This window comes from Sinohyriopsis cumingii, chromosome 19 (genome assembly GCF_028554795.1).
Source record: "Sinohyriopsis cumingii isolate HCF-2022 chromosome 19, ASM2855479v2, whole genome shotgun sequence".
In the NCBI taxonomy this organism is placed as follows: domain Eukaryota; kingdom Metazoa; phylum Mollusca; class Bivalvia; order Unionida; family Unionidae; genus Sinohyriopsis; species Sinohyriopsis cumingii.
The window spans coordinates 24,110,777-24,131,345 of record NC_142979.1 but is presented as its reverse complement, the minus strand read 5'-3'; the positions used below and the strand labels follow the sequence as shown (position 1 = coordinate 24,131,345).

Below are 20,569 nucleotides of genomic sequence, written 5' to 3'. Positions count from 1 at the left end.
TGCTACCTCTCGAATCCAGCCCTAATAAAAGATGAAAATTTGTCTTTTCTGTCCATCTCATATAGACCAAAGGGCAATAACTCTTGCCCCTTACCTCCCCTTGCCACTGCCAGGTGTCACTAGTTTTTTAAGCTGAGCGATATATATTATACGAGGATGCTCGCATAGCGGGGTGGTTGGGAGGGTTTTTAAGTGATGTGATTGGGTAAGTATTCTCGGAGAAACACAATTTACTAAAAATTTGCTTTCTCCTTCAAATACGTTCCTCGATCACATTAACGTTAGGAGTAATAGAAGGAGGGAATGCTGAGCATCCTACCTCCACCCCGGGTACCTTCTAGGGAATGATGGCTGGATTCCCCATTTGAATGATAACCCGTTCTCCTAATTTCATCAGCAACACAGCCTAGGGTCCCATGATATGTGACCCCTATATACGGTTAAGAAGATAGTTATTGAAATCTTCTTACCTACAAAATTTCACTGGCGAATCCGGCGAAGCTGATAGGCTGTGCTGATTGTTTTAAATGGGTCTGGTGGTCATCTGAGCTGCCGACACCGAACCTACCAGATTCAAGGTTTGCCTCTGCGAAGCCAAATCTCTGAGATAAAAACTGGAGAAGGTTGACTCTGCATGCCAGCCAACAGCTTCTATTATATCTCAGATTGAAACATTGCGTTTGAATGCCAGGCTCGCCAAGGTTGCTCTAATCTCATGAGCCGTAATCTTCATGAGGCGACTCTGATCTTGTGAGACCTCAGAGTACGCTGAGCGTATAACCCACTTCAGCCATGAAGCAAGGGCTTGAGGGGTGATATCCCGTTTGCCAGCTTTGACCGGAAGAAAGAGGCGCTTACGTGTGTCCTGACACGCCTCTGTGCGTTTTAAATAGTGCTTGAGTGCACGAACAGGATCTTGCATGGCTGCTGCTCTGACTTATCTATGGAAGAGAGCGAGCGAATGATGATTCTTTGATTGCCAATGGATGGTAACCTATTTTTGGCTACAAAGCCTGGTTGCGTCAGGAGGACCACCGAACCATCTGATTTGAACTGAAGAAAGTCCGGGTCACTGGAAAGGGCATGTAACTCGCTCACCCTGCATGCTGAAGCAAAGGCTATCAAGAAACATGTTTTGTATGGTAGTAGCTTTAACGAAGTGTGGGCTAAAGGTTCAAATTTGTCTGAACTGAGCCATGTTAAAACCCAGGACAGATTCCTTTTGGAAACAGGGTGAGGGATTTTGGTCGATTGAAATCAAAATTGGCTAAAAGATCTGATAGATCTTTGTTATGTCCAATATCACATCTACCATGATGGCAGAATGTGTCTGATATCATGGAGCGGTAGCCTTTGATAGTAATTGGGGCCAACTGTTTCTCCTTGAAAAGCCAGATAAAAAAAGTCGGCCAGTTGAGGGATTGAGACACTCAAAGGGGCGATGTTATTGATATGGCACCAGTCCCTGAAAACATGCCACCTTCTTTCGTAAGCCTTCAGAGTGGAGGGCCTTCTTGCTCTTGAGATTCTCTCCACAATCGAAGGTTTAAATTGTTTGTCTCGCAAGGCTGCCTGGACAAGAGCCAAGCATGAAGAAGAAGATGGTCCAGGCAGGGGTGGAACACCTGTGATCATGGTTGTTTGAGAAGATTTGGGCTGGTTGGAATCTTCCTGGGTAGATCTATCGCTAGATCGAGTAGATAGGTGACCCAGGACTTGTTCCATTTGAAAGGGGCAATCAGAATCATCCGACAGTTCTGACCCCTTAACCTCTGGATTATTTTTGGTACCAAAACCGTGGGAGGGTAGGTGAATGCCAACAACCCCTCCCAGCAGATTGACAGAGCGTCCATGGCCCAAGCCTCTGGGTCTGGAACCGGAGAGACGAAGGTGGGCAGCTTGCGATTCCACCTTGTCGCAAAAAGATCGATCATCGGATGCCCCCAAAGTGTGCAAATCCGAAGAAAGACTGATTGATGGAGTGACCATTCCGTGTGAATGACTTGACCTTTCCTTGATAGAGTGTCGGCCAAGACACTGAGTCTGCCGGGAATGTGTCTGATTTGTATGTTGATGTGGAGGTTGTCGCACCAACGTAGAAACTGCCAGATCAAAATGCACAGGTCTGGTGATTTGGTGCCCCCTTGTTTGAGGAGGTAAGTCACCACCACAGAGTTGTCTGACATAATGAGGACAGTTTTTCCTGAGAGTTGATCCTTCCAGAAATGAAAGGCATTGATGACAGCCCTCATTTCTAAAAGGTTGATGTGGAGAGGCCTCTCCCCTGGCTCCCACGTGCCGCTGACTGTAGCAAAGTCCAGCAACAGGTGGGCACTCCAACCGTAGGTACTGGCGTCGGTACATACCATTACCTCCACTTGGGGCATCTCCAGAGGAATCCCTGTGGACAACCAACCGGGGTTGTGCCACTGATGCAGGAACGATCGTATCTCGGGCGTGATCTTTATTGTTTGATTGAGGGGACTTGAAAAGGGGTGCCATTGTGCCAGTAACGTCATTTGTAAGGGACGCATAAAAAGACGGCCAAGCAGGATCAAGTCCGCCGCCGCACTGAATAATTCGAGGAGTTGCAAGAATTCTCTTGCTGAAATCCACGTCCTGTTGGAAACGGACTCTACAAGTTCGACGATCCGGATTACACGAGTGCGAGGAAGCCATACCAGATTCAGATCGGTGAGAAACTCTATACCCAGATGGACAAAACGCTGGGATGGACGGAGATCGGACTTTTTCCAGTTCATGAGAAAGCCTAGATGATCTAAAAGAGCTAAAAGATCGTTTCTGCCTTTGAGCAGAATAGAACTTACCATATGTTTCTGGAGGATGTCGTCCAAATACACTGCCATCCCTGTTGATGAAGTCGAGCGTAACAGAGTGACGATGCAATCCATAACCTTGGTAAAAGCCCATGGGCTGATGTTGAGGCCAAAGGGTAGGACCTGGAACTGATAAACAGCGTTGCGGTAAGCGAATCAGAGAAATTTCTGTGACGCGGGGTGGATTGGGACGTGAAAATATGCGTTGGTCATATCTAGACTGACGGCATACTCGTCCTGCCAGATGGAAAGACGGATTGATCTCACCGTTTCCATCTTGAATTTCAGTGGTAAAATGTATTGGTTGAGGCGACTCAGGTCGATGATCGGCCTCAACTTGCCGTTTGCCTTCTGGATAAGAAACAGCCTGGAATAAAACCCCAGCGATTGCGTTTTTTTTTCACAATCTCCACTGCCCGTTTTTCAATGAGCGACCGTATCTCCTGTTGTAGAAAGGTATCCTTCTCCCGATCGGACGGTACGTCCGTGAAGAGGGGAGAGGAGGACTGGGGAGGCGGTTGGATAAATGAAATCTGAAGTCCCTCCGAAATGACCTGGATCACCCAATCGTTCTGAGGAAAAAAGGTGGTCCAGTGGTCCTGAAATTGCAGGAGGCGGCTGCCCACAGGTAGGCTGTCCACGGGTGGTGGAGAGGGTATGTCAATTTTTAGAGTTAGGAGGCTTGAAGACAGAGAAACTTTGTTTCTTACCGCCTCTGTATGGTTGCCTCCTAGCTTGATTAGACTGTTGTCTCCTGGCATTGGGTTGGGATCTATACTGAACATTTGATTGTAAGGATCCCTTGTCCCTAGTCCGCCAATCATCCCTCTGCTGTGGCAGGGGCTGATTTTTTCTAAACGCCTGCGAGGGTTGGGCAGCAAGTTGGAGGGGCAGTTCCTGAGCTGCCTGCTTCCGAACTTCTTCAATTTTTCCTCCAAAGAGTAAAGGCGACCCAAACGGAGTCATCCATAAAGCCAGAGTATGATGGGGCTTGAGCGACATGGACCGCAGACATGCGTCACATCGTATCAGGTCTAAGTTGGCAGAAGCAGTCAACGCTTCAGTCATGGAATGGTGAGCTGCCCTGTTAATAGCTCTAGCAATCCGGGCCGTCGCTTCCCAAGCGTGGTCATTGTCGGATTTTTCTGCGAGTCAGAAAATGGCTAATGAAGCCAAGTCTAACATTGAAGATGTAGCGACTACGTTCCGGACTAGCTTTGATGTGGCATGGAACACATTTTTGTCCACTTTGTAAAACAGTGGAGCGGACATGTGAACTGCTGCCATATTTTTGTCCAGGGCCGGAAGATCCGTACTGAAGGCGTCTGAATGAGTTTTGTACCAGCGACACGAGAACATCGCTGGTACTTGGCTTTCTGAAAAGAACGCCTTAGCATTCTCTGGATCACCTATTCGTCATGATAGACGATCACTGATCTCCGTAATTTTTGCCGACTGGGGAAGGAGCCGGAAGGACGGCGTCTCTTCCTCCCCGTCAAGATCTACAGATGCCTTAACTTTTTAGTCTTGAGTGGCGGTAGGAGGTGGAGGGCATTCTGAAGTTGCCAACACCCTATAAATTTCTTCAACTGCCGCCTTGAATCCAAACTCAGTCCGTTCCATGGTTGGATCTGTGTACGGCTGATTTGCAGGAGTTTCGTCACCCTCACTGCGTGCCTAGTCGTGTTCTGTAATAGCTTGCATTTCTGGATAGAGCATACCAGGTGGCATAGATGACGCGATTCTGTCATCCTTAACCCTGTCACTAACTCTACTTTGTGGATAAGCCGTGAAAATATGGACGGCCAGCCCTGCTGGCTGGTTTGTCTGGCTTGTGGTCGGTCTGAATGTTGGCGACGGTCCTGCTATCACCGGTACCTGCTGCTCCAATGGCCTGGCTGGATGGACAGATTTCTCACTAAAATCTCCACCATAGTATTGGTATGTTGCCGGCAGTACAGCTTGACGGACGGATTTATCACTAAAATCCCCGCAAGTCATGTTTGGTCGGACCGTTTTAGCAATAGGGTCCCCATGCTGGGACAGCTGGACGGCCGGTGACGTAGAGGTTGTATAAAGAAATGGATCCGATGGATCCGGTAAAAACCCCATGCATCCTGACTTACAGGCCCGAAGGCCATGTTCGGACATGCTGGGGGACTTACGCCCACTGGGCAGCCTAAAATTGGGGGAACATTCCCCCAAAGAGTCAGAAAAAGCTGTGGAAGTGAGTGAGGGAAATAAGGGTAATATCTGGCCTGATGTCAATAGCTGCGTCGTCGTTTCCTGAACCAAATGACGCATCTGTTCAAAGTTGGACTGTTGTACCCTGTCAACATTATTTTCCTCCATTGCCTCTGATGTTACTGTGGCTGACGGTTGCAAACGACGAATTTTAGGTGGAGGGGGGACCCCAACGTCCCCCACGTCTATCCCTCCCTTTTGCTACCTTCTGGACTACATCAGCCCACGTTTGCTCTGTCCAAGTATTACACATGCTGCATGGTGTAGATGATGTACACTTGTTACATACAATACAAGAGTCATGGTTGTCTTCTTTTGCTTTGAACTTTTTGCATTTCATGCATTTGGTTGACATTTCTACTGAAACGACACAAGAAAAGAAAACAAAGCACAAATTATCAATTCAGCATGTTATTAATTCGCTAATACCACAACCGTTGCTAACGGAGTAAGCGAAATTAGTCAGTGTCGCGTTAACTCTTAATTGACAACACGAGTTCTGCGATAGCGTGTGTATCATGGTCTTCAGTAAACGAAATCCGTAAGGGTGACAAAGTCACTCAATTTTGAAAATTTTTTTTAAAATAATGTATACAACCTGTAGAAGAATTATTGTCCAATGCAATAAATCCAAATTTTACTTCGGATGGTCCAATTTAACGCTAAGATGGCTTGGATTGTTTGGAGGTATAATGTACGTGTTATCAGTACAAGCGAAGCTTAAAAACTAGTGACACCTGGCGGTGGCAAGGGGAGGTAAGGGGCAAGAGTTATTGCCCTTTGGTCTATATGAGATGGACAGAAAAGACGAATTTTCGTCTTTTAGTAGGGCTGGATTCGAGAGGTAGCAGGCTTATATCCTAATGTTAATGTGATCGGGGAACGTATTTAAAGGAGAAACTGGATTGGTTTTATCCATAATGTTCATATGGTCTATAAATTAAATACATTTTGAAATAAATTTATTTTTGCAGCTTTGCAGCAGTTTTCTAATTTTATTTAAATCCAAATGCAATATTTCAGCACAAATGGAGATGGGTTAATTTTATCTCAAGATTGCTTATGACTTACAGTGACTCCAGTAGCATGAATGGACAACCATTAAAATTTACATAATCATCTTCAGCATGACACTATTCAGGCAACTGGCAAGAAAACTAGCATAACATTGACGAACCAATGTATTTTTGGAAAATCAGCATTTTCTCTTTGTCGGTAGCTGCGAAATGGTTAAAGAATAATTCGTGAATGGTGAAGGACAATCTAAATATAGATTGATTTCTTGTTGACAAGACATACAGCTATGTTCATGACTAAATGTCCACAATTTAATGTGTCCACACTCTACCCTTTACTTTGAGTTGCCAACGAATATTTGCCAAAATCACTTAATTAAAAAATGTAAACAGATAATTACCTTTGTTTTTCTTCAGAGCTAAAGAGATTTCATCATTGTTGTTCAAAACTTGTTTGTTTCCTTTACCTGCAATACACAATACAATACACAATAGTACTGTCATGAAAATGAAACATAAGTGAAAGTTTTGAACATGATTTCCAAGGATTATACTCACTCAGCATTTATAACCCCCATCCCAAAAATCAAGTGATTTGATTTTACAAGCCCCTTGACACTACCAAGATAATTACACCCATAGCTCCAGACATGTCATTATACACTATCGTGATAATTACACCCAAAGCTCCAGACATGTCATTACACACTACTATGAAAATTATACCAATAGCTCCTGACATGTCATTACACACTAACATGATAATTACACCCAAAGCTCCATACGTCATTACACAAGACCATGATAACTACACCCACAGTTCCAGACATGTCATTACACACTAACATGATAATTACAAGCAAAGCTCCAGTCATGTCATTATACACTACCATGATAATTACACCCAAAGCTCCATACATGTCATTACACAAGACCATGATAATTACACCCACAGTTCCAGACATGTCATTACAGACTAACATGATAATTACACCTATAGCCCCAAAACATGCACATACACAATAGCATAATAATTACACCCGTTACTCCAATCATGCCATTGCACCCATAGCTCCAGACATGTAATTATACACTACCATGATAATTACACTAATAGTTCCAGACATGTCATTATATTCCTCAAGATATGCACAGGAAAATGTCAAAGAAAATGACCTATGCAAAGAATTGCACATGCTCTTTGAAGAACAAAAGTTGTCTTTAGTGTCCTACTTTTGGTATGGTGGTACAGTACTCATCAGGATGAATGAATATTGCAAGTTTTGTAACTACAAGCAACAGCATCAGAAAATATGGCCTCCACAGCAGAAGTTAAATTCAGTCACTGAAGCATGTAAAGTAGGTTAAGGAGAACTGCTTTTGGTAGGTCAGGTCCATTTTATATGGGGTAAGTAATACTGGCAACTTCCCATTTTTTTTCCAAATGGGGTGTGTGTGTGCTAAAGGCAAAACCAGCCTCTGGTAACAATTCATTCAGTGTAAACTTGTGACAGCCCTGGGTATAGTAGTGCAATAATTCTTAAATACATGCATGACTGTTACAAATTGTATAACTGCAAGTGACAGTGTCTTAGAAACTGACTATAAACATAAAAGGTTGACAGCTGATAATGCCAATAAAAATGAAATTTATAAAGACCTTGAATTTCAACCGCATTGACACTACAGTTACCAAATATACATGCTTATAAGTCAAGTCCAACTGCAAACTTAATGGGACCAGATCTGCAGTTTCTTAGGAGTAATCAGTAGAACAAGCACCATAGACCCTGACATGTTGGCTCATTATGTGATGGCAGATCATGGTCCATGTTGTCTGCAGTAGATCTCAACTTAAAAGTGAGTATACATGTTATAAATATAAGCCCTTGTGGAATTTCTTGCAGGGGACATTAAAAAGCATTATACAATTCTTATCTAGTTGATTTTTTTACATGCAAAGAGATTGCAATTCTAACAATTTACACCATTCTCAATTTGCAGCAACATAAATATTTTCCAACTTGCAGCAGTGATTAAATTTAGGATACTGTAATTCAAGCTCTCTTGAAAAAAGGCACTGGTACCAAATCCTGTAAATCATCAGTTACTATGGATGGATGTCTAAGCCTGTAACATATGTAGCTGCAAGGAAGACTTTGGAGGGTGTATCCATATTATGATCAGACAAGTATGACTGGAGAAACATTTTACTCTCTTCTTCAAATACATCACCTGATCATTGGATGAATATATATAAGAGATGGATGCTGTTATAGCCCTTACCCAGAGATGTACCTAACTTTGGTGCCAATCCCACAAGGGAAGGGAAAACCATTCATATGACTTCTACCTTAGCAACCTGACAACCTTTAAGCACTTTTGTTGATAAAAAGAAGCCAAAGATGTGATTAATTCCTTTTTATCTTTTGAGTGCTGATTTTGTGTAGTAGTGAATCAACCTGCAATATATTACAATTAAAGTATTGGAATAAGCAACTTTATGCTAGTCCTACAATGAAAAGAACAAGAATGCTAATAACAATGTCTTGTTAAGAACTTTCACTAGGTATTTTCTACAAATTCCAAAGAAAGAAAGAAAAGATTGAGACTTAGCTTTGACTGTCAAACATATCATTCTGAAAACATCTATCCACATGCTTTCAAACAAAAAGTTGGGATTATGCCAGCCTGTCATGTTGGAACATGGATGTATCTGCAATGTCCACCTACATTGAGATGGTGACTTCGAGCTTTGCATGTGTAGAGTAGTTTTGAAATTTTGATGAATCCCCTGGTTGAAGAGCTTGGGCTGGGGACACAGCATTATATGTGTAAAGAGAATGGGGAGGATGATTACTGAAAAAAACACTGGGATAATATGTGTAAAGAGAGTGGGGAGGATGATTACTGAGAAAAGCATAGGGATAATCTGTGTAAAGAGAATGGGGAGGATGATTACTGAAAAAAAGCACTGGGATAATATGTGTAATGAGAGTGGGGAGGATGATTACTGAAAAAAGCATAGGGATAATATGTGTAAAGAGAGTGGGGGAGGATGATTACTAAAAAAGCATTAGGATAATGCTGCCGACTTCTGGTTAAAATCTTACTACAGCAAGTTACACAGTAAATGAAATATAAATAAAATTGACTTGTAATTCTTTGATCTTAAAATAAGCAGAGGGTTGTAAAGGAGGTTTGTAAGAGAACAATAAATGTTTGCAAGTGGATTTTTGTAACTCCTGATTAAACATTACACTTACCCACTTTCTCGCCATTGATGAAAGTACCATTGCTACTGGTGTCCTCTAGAAAAACATGCACACCTTTACTGGTCTTCTTCTGTATAAAAAAAATGTATCAGCATGAATTCCAAGCTTGATTATTATCGGGTCATAAACATAAGCATATATTTCAAGTTGATCAAAACTGGTACAGAAATATGGTTTCCAGGGTGGTATCATCTTTAGCCAATCAGATGCAAGATCACCTCAGTAACATGCCTAAATCTAACTCATTAATGAATTCATCCACAATTTTGATGATATATACCCATATTCCAAATTTTATCAAAATGATCAGAAATATGATGCCAAAATGGCATCAAGAAATGGTTGACAGATGGATGACACTCAATTGACAATGCATACAGTACCATGCCGTAAGTTCACTTGGCCTTCGGACACGAGCTAATAAAAACTAGAAAAATTACTGAAATGATCATATTTATCTGATTGGGATGAACTGATGACTGACCTTTAGGGTATGCAATTAAAATGGTGTGTGTCTGTGTGATTTGGATTTGTAAGAAGTTTTCAATCATACTGCTATGATGTCTGCAGTGTGGCAGTTTATAGCGATGTCTAGCATTGAGGCATATTTGGCATCATGTCCCACCCAGTCACATTATCCTGACACCAGGATGACCAGTCCAAACACTAACCTCTTAATGCTGAGTGTCAAGCATGGCAACTGCTGGTACCATTTGTATAAGTCTTTTCTATGACTCATCTGGGGATCGAACCTGTGACCTCCCACATCCGAGGTGGATGCTCTAACCACTGAGGCCACTGCAGTGGTCCAATTAAAATGATATTGATTAGATGATCATACCATGAAATAGACAGCATAAGTAGCAAAATATGCATCTTCCATGAAGACAGAGCAAAAATCAGTAAGGATACAGCTGGAATGTATCTTCCACCAGATCAGAAAGCTCCCAAGGATTGCTACAGCTGGAGAAAAGTCTCAGAGAGGAAGGTATTTGTAAGGTCTTTTTTTTAAGTACGATGACCAGGGATGTACTGAAGTAATAACTGATGACTGATGGGATTCGGCACCAATCCCTATATGCAAACGGCAGACCACTCTTGTCTGACTCCTGCCTTAGCAAGGACACTACTTTTTGGCATCTTTGATTGCTCATAATAGTAGTAGCTCAACAGCTTCTTTACCTTCGATAGGGCTGAGCAGGAAGGTAGTGGATGTTCTCTTAATGTATTATGGGTAATGTACCTGATGAAGAAACACGGAAACCAAAACTGTACTTTGTTTCTCTTGGTGATGATAAATTTTCTTTTCATGACACTCATGTTTTTCATGGAAGAAAAAAAAGGTTACAATTTATCTGTTTACATGTGAGGCCCACATTTCATTGATTCATCCTCTGTGTTATTCAATCTACATGTAACTGTGTATTTTTCTTCTTAACACTGAGTGCTGTACTTACTCGTAATAATCTGAAATGGATCTTGCTATAAGCTTGAAAGCACTGATGTTTCTTTGCAACTGGACCATTAAAGGGAATATCACAGTCCTCTCCCCTTCCCAACGTATACTCTTCATTAATCAAATCTGAAAATAAAGACAAAAGCTCAGCATTACTTAGTATTTTTGTTGACACCTAGTTTTTGATAGTGCGGAAAGAACTGTATTTGTGACTCAAGTGAAATAAATGAGACTTCTGATGAATTTCATTATTTTTTTCATTTGAATACTGTAGTGGAAAGAGAGATTCCTATAAATAAAATTTATAATCACATGAATTGTAATTGGAAATATAAATTTATGTTTATAGTGGGCACCAACAAGTGAATTTTCCTCCAAAACAAGACATGCACCAATAATTATCATCATTTACGCTTCCTCTTGAACAGATCTTTTGCAGGATTAAGCAAGATTTGATAGTCAATGATAGTCTACTCAATAAGAATCTATATATAATATGATCCTCTTGACAGTGGCATCTGAAATTAGTGAAGAAAAAAAGATTTCAAGCAAAAATTAAAACCTGATAATTTTGTGTAAGATTTATGTTTAGACTTCGAAAAGTCAATTTAGTTCAGTTAAATACTATTAGAAAGTTATGCATTATAAGCTCCATCATCTAGTCATTGTTTTTTAAGATTTTTAAAGTACACCATGCAGACACTATACATAGTTTTTATTTGTAATGTAAAAATTCCATTATTCTGTAAAATGCTTTGGTTGTCATAAGTTCAAGAAAGAATGTATCATTATTTTCCCATGGAACTGGAACCCTTATGTTAAATGACACTTCACTTGTGGAGCTTGATTAGTGAGCTGACATATTACATGACACTTCACTTGTGGAGCTTGATTAGCGAGCTGACATATTACATGACACTTCACTTGTGGAGCTTGATTAGTGAGCTGACATATTACATGACACTTCACTTGTGGAGCTTGATTAGTGAGCTGACATGTTACATGACACTTCACTTGTGGAGCTTGATTAGTGAGCTGACATGTTACAAGACCACAAAACAACAAAAAGAGTCTGATACAGGATCATGAGTGTATATGATTTTTAGAAAAATGGTGACAATTTGTCAGTTCTTTTGTTATTTTTTCAATGTCAAGAACAGTCTGCAAAGAGTAATGACCTCTAGGAAACAAGCACAAAACTCAATAATAAAATAAGTCAAAATTAAAACATTTTCTGAGAGATACATTCTTGATGCCTTTATTAAATTGTAAAATTAACGAAAAGAAAAATTGCCTATAGTTACCCTTCCAAAGTGTATTAGACTCATCACTTTAAATATGCATAATGTTTTTAATGGAAACATGCAAAACATGGTATGAACCTCTAATTAGAAAGTGTTATTTCATGTTGCTACATTATAATTATAAAAGCTGCAATTAAGTGACCAGTTGAAAATATTCACCCACAAAGTCTTGACTTTCAGTCGAGAAGGTTAACAATTTAGTTACAACTTAGTGCACTGCTATATTAATGTGTTGTTGTTGTACAAGCTGCTACAAGCTGCCTATTTTTACTTCTAACTGATTAAGTTCCAATATATAAATAAAATTACAAATCATAATATTGAAATACAAATAAGCAGAAAAATTTCCAATATATTTTTTTTACATGGTTGTGTAACCAGTTTTATCCATATTCAAAATGTACTGGTCAACTGTTATAGTTTTTTTTCAATTTCATAAGATTTAGCTGATAAAGAACAAGTCTGAACATTCCAAAATACTGTGAGGAAAATATATCATCTATTAACAACATTTTGCTGTGCTTGTTCATTTTAATGGCACTTTAACACATTTCTGGCAATACTATGATGAGAAAATGTGAGCTCAGTTTCATTTACAAAAACAATGAGGCAGCTGACCAGCTTAGTATGAATGGATATTGAACTGACAACATTTGCATTATAAATCTGATGCTCAAACTGCTCCATACCAACATTTAAATCAGCTCAAATGTGGTCTACCATTCTCCCAAACAACTTCCTTACAACCTGGAATGGCACTTTGAAAAAGGTGAACAATCAAAATCTAATAAAAAGTAACCCTGAGATGAAATCTCTTTAATGAAGGTGGTCAAATTTGTTGGGTTGAAAATTATATTCAAGGTATCCATTTCAATAGGGTTGAAAGAAAACAAAAAGGTAAATTCCAACAGTCAGTAAAGCTTTTATTTCCAACACCTCTCACAGTTTAAGATTAAAGCACATAAATATTACATCATATTATGTCTTTTTTGGTCTACTGGCAGAATAAAAAAACTGCTAAGTCTCTTAAGTAATAATGGTATACAGTTACCAATGGGAACTGATGCATGGGACCATTATGACACATTGAGTGACAGCAATTCAAATGTGAGGTCAACAGTCACTGGATACACAGCTGTTCTGTTCTGACAGATTAATACTAAAATAGTGAACATTCTAAAGGATTAAACACAACGAATCACTAGAAGAGGGATTATACTTACCATCTTGATACAAATTTTTTTGAAATAAATTTATTAATTAGTAGCAAGTGCTCCAATAAACCAACATTGAATTACAAAGTGGATGCCCCAGCACAAATCGTGTCTTCACCGAGTTCTTCTCCAACGGTCATGTCAGAAAAAAATGTTGAGAGCAGCTTATTGTTCCACCCAACCCTGGTGCACTTCCATATATATATATATATATATATATATATATATATATATATATATATATATGACGTCCTATTACCACATTATAACTATTAAGGCCTCATTTGAGTTTGCAAGAACCAATGTCACGCAAACAAACTGATTTATGCAGTTATGACATGTATTGCTGTTCAAGTGCGATTTTGGATAATGTGTTAAATTCCTTTTCGGTATCGTTTCTGAGTAGTAATACGGTAATAGGACGTACCGGTCTAAATATAATGTTGCTGTTTTTCAGGGCCACCTGCCCTTCAGGCTCACCTACTGCCGTGAAGCTTGTCCCCAGGGGAAGTAGCCTGCCCCACGCCTGAGACTCGGGCAGCTGCTCGTCGTCCTCGCTATAATCTCCATCAATCACGTCCTGAGTTGGTAGTGTCTCCATAACATAAACTGCTTAAGTAATTTGCTTTCTGCTCACGACTAAGTTGTTTGTGCTGGTCGATTCGGTGTTTTGATACAGATTAAAAACGTGAAGACGAGTTGACCCAACTTGTTGGTGCATTGATTTTTAAAGAGTAAAATAACGAAGTCTTCCAAATTGACTGTAGACTAGTTCCCATCTTTTGGTATATATCAGTCTACCCTGCACCAAAATATCCAGTCCTGGTAAATACTGCTCAGAGCTCTAAGAGGCACAAGTTATAGAAAGTGGCAACAAGTAGTCATCAAAGCTCTAATTAAAGAAAATACAATGACAATTTTTTATGGATAAAAATAATTTTTTGCATGATACCAGCGACTTAAAAACGAAGAAAGACAACTCTTTGTAGGCAGTGTGCTAAGACTTCGTGCATTCTCGTTTATTAACGGTTGGAATTCTGTCGGCACAGTTATTGCTCAGATACTTCAGTAAAGAAGGTTATAGTTAAATGCTTCATAACTATACCAGAAATTTTTGACCTGCACTGAGACTTATTATCATGCAGAATATTATTTTACAGTCAATACATAATGACCAAAACAATGTGAGCAGGGCGGAACAAGTAAATAATTATAACATAATTCAGGTAAGAACATTTGTAACAACCAATAAACATTGATAAAGCAGAGTTTATTTATATTCATTGTAAACTGGAATGATGAAGCCATATTTTCGAAACATCAGTCTGATATGGCAATCCAAACCTGATTATTTTCTTTTAAAAAAAATAAAATAACATAAGAGATACGTCCTGGCGTCAGTTTCTATATATATATATATATATATACAGGGCCGGCGCTACCATCTAGGCAAACTAGGCAGCCGCCTAGGACGCTGATTTCAGGGGGCGCATTTTTTTTATAAAACAAAAATATTGTTTATAAATTTTGAAATTGATATTTTCCGGGGGGGGGGGGGCGCCAGAATCTAACCTTGCCTAGGGCGCCAGATAGTCTGTCCGGGTCTGGCGCCGGCCCTGTATATATATATGTGTGTGTGTGTGTGTGTGTGTGTGTGTGACGTCCTATTACCACGTTCTGACTATCAAGGCAGTATTTGAGCATTTCCAAGAACCGCTGTCACGCAAACAAATTGATTCATAATTTCGAATTGACATTATCCCTAGACCATTGGAACACTGCTGACTCATTCGAGAAGGTGATTGACTCTGTTTTTATCCTTTTAGACCATTATCTTTGATGGTGAAGAAATTCCTTCTAGCGTGCTATTTTTGTAATCAGACTCAGTCGAATTTCCACAGTCAAATAGTATTATTGCTGATGTTATTCACTGAACATAATATATATTACACGATGAGTCACATCAAATATTATTTTTATGAGTTAAGGAATCCTAAAACATATCCATACATAATAATTATCTCTCCATCTTTTAATACAATATTTTTTTAAATGTTAGAGATGGGCAGAATAAAACTTATATAGCCAATATGGGTCATTATAAATATGGGATTATAAGGCAAGCATCTGACAATGGGTCAAAGACGACTGTATTCGATAATGCCACAAACAACACATACTCTATTCCATTTGATCATCAATAACACGATGACTAAAGATAAGTTCCGAAAAAGTTATTTTTGAATGAATAATTTATCAATTTAATCAACTGTTGTTTTTTTAAGATTATTGTTTTATGAAATAAGACGCTTGTGATTATTCAACTGATTAACTTGTAATCAATTATAACGATTTTAATTCATGTTTAAATTATATGCTTATTTTTTTTTAGAATAGCTATCGACTGCCTCGCTTGCGGGAAGTCCCCTCGGAGAGACGGCAGTACGCGTTAAGTCCTCAAGTACGAAAAACCAGCACTACTCCAACCCCTGCACGAACTTCTCTGCCTCTTCTGGAGACAGGGATTCTTCCCCCAGGACAAGCAAGACGCCAACATCGTCACTTAGCACAAGAACAGTTCAATATCGCCCGTCTCCGTGCTAAGACTAAAGCCACAGAGGTTCTCATCCGTGAATTGCTCTTCGCTGACAATGCAGTTTTGACATCACACACGGAAGATGGACTGCAGCAGCTGGTATGTCGCTTCTCCCACTCCTGCAAGGAGTTTGGACTGACCCTCAGTCTGAAGACGACAAAAGTCAGGACGCAGGACGCAGACTCCCCTCAGACGATTTTCATCGATGGATACAACCTGGAAGTTGTTGAGAACTTCACACACATTGGGTCCACCATCTCCAGCTCGCACTCCATTGATGCTTAGGTAACCGGCAGGATTGCCAATGCCGCAGCAGTTATGGCCAGAATGAACCAGAAGGTCTAGAACTACCCCAACCTCAGTAAGAAGACAAAACTGCACGTCTACCAGGCCTGCGTGCTCAGCACACTCCTCTACAGCAGCGAGGCATTGACCACCTACACGAGTCGAGGAAACTCAACAGCTACCACCTGAGATGCCTGCGGAACATTCTGCGCATCTAGTTGCAAGAGAAAGTACCCAACACAGAGGTTCGGGAACGCGCCAGAATGAACAGCATGTTCTCCATTCTCAGCGAGAGGCGCCTTCGGTGGCTCGGCCACGTCAGGAGAATGGACCCAGGCCGCATTCCCAAGGACCTGCTATACGGAGAGCTAGCAGAAGGCGCACTACTGAATGGATGGCCACGTCTGCGTTACAAAGATATCTGCAAGAAGGACGTGAAGATGGCCAACATTAACGTCAATACTGGAAAAGCTGTGCTGAGGACCGCACCGCCTGGCGTCTTGCTGTCAGGCAGGGAGTTCAGAAGGCCGAGAAAGTGATAAACACAAACCTAGCTGCAAAGAGAGCCAGGAGGAAGGCAAAACAACAACAGCGCCACAAGCATCGACGTTCACCTGCAGCAAGTACAACAGAGACTGTCACTCTAGGGTCGGACTCTTCTTCCATTCGCGAAGGCGCAGATAGGACACCCAACCAGAAGCTATACCATCGTCTCTCAAAGACGGACGCTGACGACCTATAGAGGAAAATAAATGACGAATAGATTTTCTCCTTCTTTTTAAATATATATATATGTCAATTTTTAATTAATAATTTCTTAACGCATTCATAAACTGGCTAATTCATTTTCCTAAAACACTATTGTCTTCATTAAAATATGTTGTTTTTTTAAAGATGGAGATAACATAAAATGGGTTTCCTTGTTTTAATCAGTGGTATTAAATCCAAGAAAGTTAATAGAGCAGTATAAACCACAATATGTAAATTGTTTTCTTTTGTGAAATTTGCCTGTTATTTATATCGCTGAAAATAATATGGTTCTTCATGAAAATTAACAGTGAATAATAGGATTTTTCATTGTATTTTCTTTAATAAGTGCTTTGAGGACTAATTAGCGCCACTTCGTGCGTGGCATTTAGTGCCTATTAGCGCTTGTTAATATATCTTAGTGCTCTTAACAGTTTTTGACAGTATTTATTAGACCCAAAATATCCGTAGCCACTGGCCCAAATTTCACAAGTTTCGTATTTGTTTGTTTTGTTTTTTTTAAAACTGATTACATCCATTAGGCATTATGGAATTACGACATACACTCAAGATTTACGTGCCTCCACGACTAAAAACCTTAACATTGGAGATTCTTGTATGACCCTAGTAATATTTCCCAAACTGGCAAGTTTTGTTTTTGACGGACGAACATTCCGCTAAATGTGCGAAGAACAGGGTGTATATCATGACAGGTCTTGAAATATAACACTCCACAATTAATAAAATACATGCAGCAGTTATGAAATTCGGATTTAAGATTTTTTAAAATTATTAATCCGCGTTCTCGCATTCAACCCCCGTGACTTTACCTATTTTATACGCGTGAGTGCATTCACATGGCTGGCCGTGCACAAAAAACACGCGAAAGATCTCGCTTTTGGTGAGCGTCCGTGACCACCTCTCCTGAGGCCACCCTCACACCCACCACACTCATAATGGAAGCTAACGCTGTTTTCGATCACGTTTGCCTGCAGCTACGATGACATTTGGTTACCTTGTAGGGAAAAGTTATTTAGGAAAAAATTCTCGTTTGTAAATTTCTTGGAATAAAACCCTGGCGGCCAAACTTAGCAATAGTGGATGTGAAAAGGAATTGAATTATTGTTGGTGAACGCGTCAATTAATAATTTTAGATTCGTTTCACATTAGTACAAGCCGTGCATTACGCGTTTTACCAGAGCTGTTTAGTTAAAGAAAGAGTTATTTCTCCCTTGTCAAAGATTTTCTGCGTGGCCTAATCGGTTAATACATCATATTCTTGATCGAGGCATTCCAGGTTCGAGCCACGTTCGCTGGAAATTGTATTTTCTTCGTAATTGTGGAAACGTAAAATTCAGGTTTAGTTGCACACAAAAATCAAAGTAAAATCTGACGATATAATCTGGGTGTCATATTTCATTACCTAATATGAATGCATAATTCTTTGAGGGATTTCCGGTCTGAAACAACTCCTGAACTTTCCACGATGTCGTTTGGCGCAACGGCGAAAGGTTGAGCACTGCACTTTTCACCACATGAAATGGTTTTCCTTTGCACGTTCAATGCAATTATTTTATACCTCTACACAAATATAGGTTTTTGCAGTCCAAAATGTCAGTTTGATTTATTCAGAATAATTTTAGTTTCAATAAAGAACAGGACAATTGACATATCCTTGCTTTTCTTCCTTTTTAAATCAAGGATGACATATGGTGTATAAAAATATCACAATATACTAATTTCAACAAAGGACTTCACCCTTGATTTTTTTCCGTGGTGGTATAAATATTAAAAAAATAAAAGGTATATTTGAATAATTTAGAGTGACTAACATTCAGATACAATAACACAATGACTCAGTAATATTTATTATTGAATCAAAATAAATATTTCAACTTTAGAGTTAATTCCAGGGAAAACAACCATTATATCTCACTGAAAATAATGCAAATCACACATATCGCCGTCAAGCAGTCAATGATAAACTCAGTAAGAAAAATACATAACTTCTAACAAAGGTTAGATATGAACTTTAGTCTTGTTCTCCGAGTCTGTTTTCATACACTTTGTTCTGAGATTCAATGAAATATTGAAGAATTAGCCTACAAACCACTGAATACACTCAAAGGAAGTCCACTACACACATAGAACAACAGCTCTTCAACTGTTTTATAAATTGCGTTATATGCAAATCAGCCGGGATGAGAGCAAATCGGTTCCGCTAATGGCCGGGCAATGAGTCACGCGGGAATGAAATTACCTATTTCATTTGATTAAACAATAATTGTTATCTAGTAATATGAATAAAGAAAACAAACGTAACTACCAAAATTATCGTCGAATAGTTTCTAAACAATGCTATTTTTCTTGGTTATTTTCACGTAGAAAAAGTCGTAGTTAAATATTTTCTTGTATAATGTATTATCTCTCCCTTGGTAGCCAATTAGCAACCGGGAATGGAGGAGGCATTATAACGAGGCTACAGCGCGTGATCAGGTCATCAAAACAGAATACACGAAGAAAGCGATTTCATGAAATGAAACCGGCTAATTTTGAAAATTCTATGCATCTGACGGGCAAATATGATCACTGAAAAAAATCAATTTAGATGCCAATGTTAGTTAAGGAACATGTGTTTTGAATTCCTTTAACATATACTAATCTAACAGTAGCTGACAGTACTGTATGAACCCAGCCCCCTTTGTGTTTAATCATTAAAAGTTTGTGCTGAAACACAACAAACGTAAATATATCAATTTATGAACAAAAAAAGCACAACGATTTTAGACAATCTTACCAAGGCCTTTTATCACATTAATAAGTATGCATAATTTATTGAAATGTAGTCAGGTCTCAGGCAACCTCTGAACTTTCGAGGATGTCGTCGAGCACTAGAGGAGTTCATCTGGGGATGCAAAATCACACCACAGTAATCGATGCAGATCACAACACGCCTGTCGACTGTAAGAAATTATTGAGCAACAACTTGTATGTATGTATGTATGTATGTATGTATGTATATATATATATATATATATATATATATATATATATATATATATATATATATATATATATATATATATATATATATATATATATATATATATATATGATTGGCATTATTTTGTTATGTGTATTTAATTTATATTGTTATTAGTTTTTCTCCATGATTATATGTTATGTATAATAGTTTTTGGACCTGACCTTGTCCAAAACCAAATTCATGTTGTACCTGACCAATATCATCTGTTTGTGGACAACAAAATACATAACTAATATTTTCCTATAATTTTTTAAATAAGAATTGATTATAATTAATATAAAGATGTTTATCTTAGTTTGAGTCTGGCAGATTGGAGTTCCCCCATATAATAACCTGGTCTACATAACGTTTGCCACAGTCAAGTAGAGGGGCTTATAATCTTATTATCTTGTTTACTTGAGAACTTATTAATTCTTGCTATAACACCAGAAGCAGAAGCATTGTTATGTTCAGTTTTTTATTTGGGTAGAATAATTTATCCAAATTATCATTCTCTGGCATTATAAAGAGCTTACTATTATTCTTGAATATAAACATTAATTGGGAATT

General features: G+C 39.1%; 1 protein-coding gene across 1 annotated transcript in view; it reads right to left on the bottom strand.

Annotated features, from left to right (window-relative positions):
• The window catches only part of LOC149775290 (serine/threonine-protein kinase Chk2-like), a 62,423-nt gene extending 48,170 nt beyond the window's left edge, over positions 1 to 14,253 (bottom strand). The window contains exons 1-4 of the mRNA XM_089944139.1: positions 13,827 to 14,253; positions 10,830 to 10,954; positions 9,364 to 9,442; positions 6,499 to 6,564 (exon numbers count right to left, since the gene is read on the bottom strand). Coding sequence (XP_089800265.1) covers positions 6,499 to 6,564; positions 9,364 to 9,442; positions 10,830 to 10,954; positions 13,827 to 13,947 — 391 coding nt within the window. The 5' untranslated portion in view covers positions 13,948 to 14,253. The remainder of the gene's footprint in view (positions 1 to 6,498; positions 6,565 to 9,363; positions 9,443 to 10,829; positions 10,955 to 13,826) is intronic.
• Positions 14,254 to 20,569: the final 6,316 nt, after the last annotated feature.